General features: G+C 38.4%; 1 protein-coding gene across 1 annotated transcript in view; it reads left to right on the top strand.

The window, feature by feature from the left end:
* Positions 1 to 639: 639 nt before the first annotated feature.
* Positions 640 to 7766, top strand: part of LOC149831791 (serine/threonine-protein phosphatase BSL3-like) — a 34038-nt gene continuing 26911 nt past the window's right edge. Inside the window, exons 1-8 of the mRNA XM_090014135.1 lie at positions 640 to 1102; positions 1185 to 1746; positions 2152 to 2212; positions 2501 to 2579; positions 2666 to 2745; positions 2832 to 2926; positions 3043 to 3142; positions 4746 to 4815. Coding sequence (XP_089870261.1) covers positions 1311 to 1746; positions 2152 to 2212; positions 2501 to 2579; positions 2666 to 2745; positions 2832 to 2926; positions 3043 to 3142; positions 4746 to 4815 — 921 coding nt within the window. The 5' untranslated portion in view covers positions 640 to 1102; positions 1185 to 1310. The remainder of the gene's footprint in view (positions 1103 to 1184; positions 1747 to 2151; positions 2213 to 2500; positions 2580 to 2665; positions 2746 to 2831; positions 2927 to 3042; positions 3143 to 4745; positions 4816 to 7766) is intronic.

Genomic DNA, 7766 nt, shown 5'->3' with positions numbered 1-7766 from the left:
ATAAATCAAAATTTCACAACCTAAGAAATCATATTTTTATTTGAAAACACAATCGCAAGCTCAATTCTTACAAAACAAACCCTCCTCAATGCATCCATGTGGTCAGATTGAGATGATATATTTTACAACCAATGATTTTGTACAGTCATCAGTACCAAATATAAACCTATGAAAGAATACAAACATAAAATGTAAACTATTAAGTGTAATATAAAAAGTATTTCGCAATACAGGAGCTTGCACTATGGGCATTAGCTTTATACCCGGCAAAGACAAGCCTAGATATAGCTCGGCTCGTGACTCGTCCCGACATGAACCAGACGCGCCATCATGAACTCAATCCATTGGTAAACGAGCCGGGTCCCAACATGCCTTATTCAGTTAGTTCAGCTGGTTTATCAGTCCATGAAGAGAGAGGGAGAGATTGTGTGTTTGACGGCCTAACAGTCATTATTCATAAAACCTAAAGAAAAAAAAGAGCAGCTAGTCACCTTGTCTGGGACGTTTCAAGTTCAAATCCCAATTGTATCGTTGTATAAAACTGGTAGGGTCTGGCTTTAAAAAAAAAACAAAAAAAAGAGAGTCAGACTCCGGCCGCCCAAACCGAAAGGTGTGCAGCCGTACTTGTGACTGCCGAGCTACTATTAATGTGTTTATTATTATTTTTTCTCTTTTTATTTTGTTCGGAACGCCGGGAATCGGACGGAGACCGAGGGTCATTTTTTTTTTTTGTTTTTTTGAAACAGGGAGAAAGAGTTTTTATAAAAAAGCAAAAGAAAAAAAAGGCAAGAAAGAGAAAAACAAGGAGGGGGGGGAGGGGGCTTCGAGATAGGGAAAACAAGGAGGTGGGAAGGGGACGAAGGAGTTGGAGATTTTCTTTATTTAGCTGCTTCTCCGTTTTTTTTTTCCCCCATCTCTTCGTCGCAAGTGAAAATGGCATCCAACAACTAATAATTAGAAGCGGAGGGCGGGGAATTTTCTTTTCCCTTTTCTCTCATCTCGGCCGGGCCAGGAGGCGACGGTCCGCGATCGGATCTCGATCGAGGGCAGCCGTTGATCCAGGGCAACGAAATTCCGTCATTTTTTACCGATGAATCAACAGGTAAGATCATGGTTTATCGGGATCGATCGAGGCTTTCGCCCCCTCTCTCTCTCTCTCTAATTTTTTTCCTTTTCTTGGCTAGGTTTCTTGGCAAGGGCCGAACCGAAAAATTGGGGTTCATGAGAAAAATGGTTCCTCACAGAGGCTGCCGTAGGCTCGTCCCTCTGATCCGAAGAAGCGGTGAGTCGACGGGTTTCTTGCGAAGAGGATGGACGTGGATGGGGCGATGGTGACCGAGGGCGATCCGCAGGATCAGAGCCAGAGCACGTCCGGTTCGATGTCTCCTCAAGATCAACACCTTCACCACCACGACGAAAGCAACGAGCAATTGCCGCAACAGCAGCAGCAGCAACAACAAGAACAACAACCGGAACAGCAGGAGCAACAACAACCGCATTCCGCACCGCCGGTTGTCGGCCCTAGACATGCCCCGACGTACAGCGTCGCCAATGCGATCATCGAGAAGAAAGAAGACGGCCCCGGTCCCAGATGCGGGCACACGCTGACGGCCGTCGCTGCAGTCGGGGAAGAAGGAACGCCGGGCTATATCGGGCCTCGGCTTATACTCTTCGGTGGCGCCACCGCTCTGGAGGGCAATTCTGCAGTTTCTGGGCCCCCGACGTCGGGAGCAAGCACTGGCATAAGTAATTCATCATAATTTTTTTCTTCTTTCTTAGTTTCTTGAGATATGGCTTTCTTCCTCATGGTTGATTCGAGAGCAGTGCGTTTTTGGTTGGTTACTGATGAATCGCGGGCAATTCTTTCTTAGTATCTGATAGGAGAGGATTACTTGCCCACAACATGGGGTTCTTTGGTACAAGATTCCTTTCCCAGCAGATTGGTGGTTGTTTGTTTTCTCAGTTCTTCTTTAGAGAATCGTTGTTTGCCGCCCTTCCTCGCTTGATTTCAGAATTGATCAATATTCCCTAGAATAGTGGCTTATTATTTATGGGCAAAACCATTATTGGTTATGTACAGTTTCATAAGTTAGATTGGTTATATGTGTAACCGTGCTGTTTCTTGATCGGCTCAGAATTTTGTATTTGCAGGATTAGCTGGGGCTACTGCTGATGTCCACTGTTATGATGTGTTAGCAAACAAATGGTCGAGGTATGTCTTGACAGAATTGTGTGATGTGTCTTTCTCTTGTAAATCAGATTTTGGTGCCAAGCGTCATATATTGCTTATCATAAACAACCCTAATGTTTGTATAGCTGTGTTTTGTCCATGGTGTTGAAGAAATCTGAATTTGGTCATTCGGGGTCTTCATATGTTTTCCTCGACCGTCTAGAAGCTTAAAACTTTGAATAAGGGCCATTTTCATGTATTGTTCTTCAGTGTGTAAAGCAATTCTTGTTCTTGTAAGCATCTTTCTGATGGAAAATGAAAAAATGACAGACTTTCGCCACTTGGGGAGCCGCCATCACCTCGTGCTGCGCATGTTGCAACTGCTGTGGGTACTATGGTTGTTATTCAGGTTATTTCTACACTTGGTCTAGTTCTTAGATTCAGAGTGTAGTATTTAACAGGGGATTAAGATCTATTGATTCTTTTGATTGATAGGGTGGGATTGGTCCGACTGGTTTATCTGCTGAGGATCTACATGTTCTTGACCTGACACAACAAAGACCCAGATGGCATAGGTTGCAGTTATATTAAGAAACTTTCTTATTTCCAGTCGGCACATTCAGGCTTGTGCTTATTGAAAACGGTTGTCCTTCTGTAATAGGGTGGTTGTGCAAGGCCCAGGCCCAGGACCTCGGTATGGCCATGTCATGGCACTGGTTGGCCAACGGTTTCTTCTGGCAATTGGTGGAAATGACGGTGTGTCTTCTGTTATCTCTTGGTTTGTTTATGCTGTATATGTTGGGCATTTTAGTAAAACTTACAAGGTTAACCACTAATCCTTGTTCTGAATTGTAATTCCAATTTTTCACTAGGAAAGCGGCCGTTAGCTGATGTGTGGGCTTTAGATACGGCTGCAAAACCTTATGAGTGGAGGAAATTGGAGCCGGAAGGAGAAGGCCCACCCCCATGCATGTAAGTCATTGGTGGTTATTCTCTTTTCTTATTGTTGTCATGTAAACTCTGCACAATGTGTGTCTATCATACTGTGTTCTTGGATATAAGAGCTCACTGATGTGGATTTGGAGTAACTTGCACACTCCAATAATTACTTTTAGTCATAGAAACAACTACCCTTGAGATGTTGAAATCATGGGTGAGTAAATCCAAAATTAAGATTTTCTTGATATTTTTACAAGGCCTAAATGTTGTAATACCTTTACTCTCTTTCACGAGATTTTTCTGAGACATTTGTTGAACCAAACAGTATTGTAAAAGTTGTACCATGCACCATGACATATACTGAAAGGGTCAAATTACAAAAAAGATTGTATTGATATTGTATTTCATCATAAGACACAAAAAATTTGCAGTCTAAATGTAAACAAATTGAAAAATCTAAACAATTAGGTGGAAAAGAAAGAATGAAAAAAACTGTTTGACTACAGAGAAAGAAAAAATAAGCACTCATAAGCAAACAAAAAAGAGAGGAAAAATAGCAACAATGCATGATGAATCTGCAATACAATAAATAACACAAGAATCATGATGCTAATATCAAAGCTAATTGGAGTTGATAAACATTTGGTTAGGTTAACTAAAGGAACAGCTATTTAGTGAACATCCATAAAAACCTACATAAAATTAAAGTCATACAGGATGATGATATGTAACCATAAAGGCATAAATACCAAGATTTGAGAGAGCAGTAAGAGAGAAGGGGAGCTTAAAAAAAAGATAAGAGTATAATTTCCAGCAAAAATAAGAGCCAAATCCAACAACAAAGATTGTTACAATACATTGATTTGGGACGTCTGCGATATCCCTTAGTCATACAACACAATTGTATCGTACATTTACTTAAAATATTTATAGGATTTGCCAAGGAAACCAGTTCTTGGTAAATCTGCCAATAAATTTTGTTGTCTAGAGTATCCCAAAGAGTCTGTGATCATGACTAGGTTTTGGTTGGTTAAATCTCCTGCTTAGCTTGTGAGAATACATTTCAATTGGTTCATGACTTTAGGATCTGTTAAATATAAAATGGTGCCATCATGTCACTTACAAATATTTGATTAGGAGGAATTCACATGTCTCCTTGAGGATATTGCATTCACCTCCCTGTTTATGTCATGTTTGCAATGTTCAATTATAGTTTTGTGCCATTCTTTCTTGGAGCTCTTTTTTTGTTACATTTTGCCTTCTTCTTTTTATGTTTTGAATCTTTGATCCTTATGTGGTGGGGATGCGGGATGCCCACACTTAAGCTTAGGACCTATGTGTGTGTTTTTGGAGCTTCTCATGTCTCAATTTCTTTGTTAATGCAAGTAATTTCTTTTGCTTTAAAAAAAGTCCTTTATTGCTGGTATCGGAATACATTTGTTCTTATATTACAAGGTTTGTTTGCTCTTTTCTTAATATTTGTTTATTTATTTATTGTAGTTTTATGTTTACTGTTTCTATGTATTTCTTAGAAGTTACATTTTAAGACTTAGAATTAGGATTCTTTTCTTTTTTTCATTTTCTAAAATGAAAGATTCTCTTAAAGTTATACTAGCTTACAGTGATTCCTGTGCAGGTATGCAACAGCAAGTGCACGTTCTGATGGTCTACTTTTGCTCTGTGGGGGGCGAGATGCAAACAGTGTGGTATGTGATTGTGTGGACAATTTTTTATTGTGTTGGTTTAGGACATATTTCACTAGTAGAAACAGGTTTATTGAAAAATCAATCATTTGTTTACTGTATTACTTTTTTTTTTGGAATTATTAAATGCTTACATTTAAGTGTAACTTGTTAATCTACCTAACAGGTTTTTGGTTGAGTTGCAAGAAATTACTTGTACCATTGCACTGATTTTATTTGGTATTTCCTGTCATTTTTTTCCATCAAATTGTCGATGTTGCTTGGGTGATGGTGTTGTGTCCAGCATGTGTGTGGCTGGTCAATATTCTTAGGCCTCATCAGGCTTGAAAGCATCATGAGCACAATCTTTTGGGATTTCTTTATATGTAAAGATTTGTTTCATATAAATTTGATTAGCAATTCCCTTAATCCTTGATGGATTTATTGTAGAAATATCTATTGTGTCGCTTGAGAAGCAGTGGGCTAATTCTAAGTAAAACCCATATGCGTGTCTTCATGTATATGTATGTACGGAATGTGTGTTACTTGCTCGATAATCTTGTGTCTGACATAGATGACATAGGATGCCCTCATGTCCTTTTATAATGTGTTTCAATCTGCTGAAAGATGATTTAGTTCAAAAGAAACTTCTTAGCACATCTTAATTAGATTCCTCGAAGAAATGGCTTCTCATTCTCCATTTGTAGGAGATAAAGGTGAGAAGTATTGCTCCAGCAGTTTTATTAGAAGCAGCACAATTTGAAGTAAGAGCAAACAGTTTGGTGGATCTAGATTCATTGAGGAAATAGCTAGATGGGAAATCTTACCTATGGGTGGTGAGATGCAGAATATAGCGTATGGTAGTTCAGCTACCTTTTATAAACATATCAACCATAGCCATCAGGGTTGTGAGAACCAGGACGTTTTCCTACTCAAAATTAGAAAATCTGGTAACCGTTGGTGTTATCATGTTTGAATGGGGGAGGAATTTGAGCCCCTCTCACTGTTTCAAAGCTAGCCGTCTGTCAATGAAGTTGAATGGCACCAGGTTAATTATATGGTGACGTACGTTCTTCCACTGTTGGCCTTTAAGTAAATGTTTTTTCTTTTGACATGTTGTGCCTAATAGAGAACCACAAGAAACATCTTCAGTTTGCTAGGGTATGTAGGGGCATGCTTGTGATGGCATAAAGGACACACGAACCTTGAATGCATATGTTTCCCTCATCCTTTGTGAGTTTGATTTGGGATGACATGCAACCATTTCAGAGCAGTGGTTAGATTTGGTGGTTGAATGGTTCATGTGGATGTGTTTTCGCAGCCATGGCATTTTGTGGTATGTTTGTTGCTAACAAACTGACAGTCTCCTTTGGGGATAGATTGATGATGCAGGGAAGAGGTGAATGCTCTCAGTTTAATCCAGTAGTCACATGCATCACGTTACAAGGATGAAGTACAAAGCAAATGATCACAGTGGAGTTGGACAAAGACTCGTGGGGCCAAGTTACTCAAGGCCCGTTAGTATAAGATTGGCCACTATGGTGCTATAAATTTGATCATGACCACAACCATATGTAGATGTTAATTTTTTTATAATAAGTTTTGAAATGTAAAATTGTAAATTAGTATGAATTTTGCTCCTTAGCTGAATTCCAAGATTTTTAAATAAAAATCCATCAGAAGTCTTATGATGCTAGCAAAAGACTCATGTTTTTTGGTATTCTAATACTTTGTGCAAGAAATTACTGGTTTAGGCATCTCTAGACTGATTAGGATGATTGGTATGGAGGGCGTTAATTTATTAGTGGAGCCAACAAAACCCCAATTCTTGATTCATGTTTGTGCATCATATTGAAGCATGAGTCTATATGAATTAAAATAAATGAATAAATAATATGTATATAGGGAATATATTTATTTGCTAGTCATTTATATGTGCAACAGTGCAAATGACTAAGAAAATCTTTTTTTTTTTAAATTTTTTTCCACAAATCTAATCCCATGGATGTAATTTGCATGCTCCGTTTAGTGGGGATCTGATGCCGGAGCAGGCTTCATTGGATGTTGAAAAATCAACGGCTGTAAATGCATATATTTTTTTACTTTAAAGGACATTTTTTTATTGAAAAATATGATCCAAGGGCCGATTCCTAGCAGATAGATCATGCTGAACACATCTACAATGTTAGATCGAGTCAAAACAACTTGTATCATGAGATCTCAGGTTGATTGTAGCGTGCACACACACACACAAAGAATATATATATATATATATATATGCTTGTATGTAAGCCCTCAGTATCATAACATATATCTGACATGGGTTCAGATGCACATAATTGAGAAAGCCCAATATTCCTTGGCCTCATTGGGGGTAAATGTGGCATAACACATTAGCCAACATGTTTCACACAACTTATATTCCACATTAGTTGGATTTCAGTGACATCAGTGTGAAGCGGTTCAAATTTCTGAAGACAAACTCTGAAAGGATCAATGCTGATCATAAGCTGCCTATGGATTACAAAAGCATCTAGATAGAGTTTCTATGGTTGGTTGTGATAGATTTGCTGGATGGGATAATACCCAGTGTTTGATTTACTTTAACCTATAACGAATGAAGGTAAGGAACTAATGAGTAGAAATTGCTTTTTTCTTCAAAAAATTCTATTTTTTTGTAGATCAAACGTTACAGATGTGATCTATATGGTTTGTTTAGTAGGAAACATGTTTTGAATCATGTGATTATGACAAGTAATTAAGTTTTTAAAGGGGTCGAAAAATCAATGGCCCATAATGTGCCAAAATTTTATAACTCAAAAGATCACATTTTTACACCAGAAAAGCACGATGCAAGGCTTTATCCTTGGCAAACAAACCATGTTAAACACATCTATGTGGTTAGATTGAGTTGATACAACTTGCACCTATGATTTCTAGCTCATTAGTTCCTTACCTTCATTAGTAGCCAATAT

Source organism: Nuphar pumila, chromosome 7 (genome assembly GCF_984573655.1).
Source record: "Nuphar pumila chromosome 7, dmNupPumi1.hap1.1, whole genome shotgun sequence".
Lineage (NCBI taxonomy): Eukaryota > Viridiplantae > Streptophyta > Magnoliopsida > Nymphaeales > Nymphaeaceae > Nuphar > Nuphar pumila.
The sequence above is the reverse complement of the archived record's forward strand: the minus strand, read 5'-3'. Positions and strand labels throughout refer to the sequence as shown.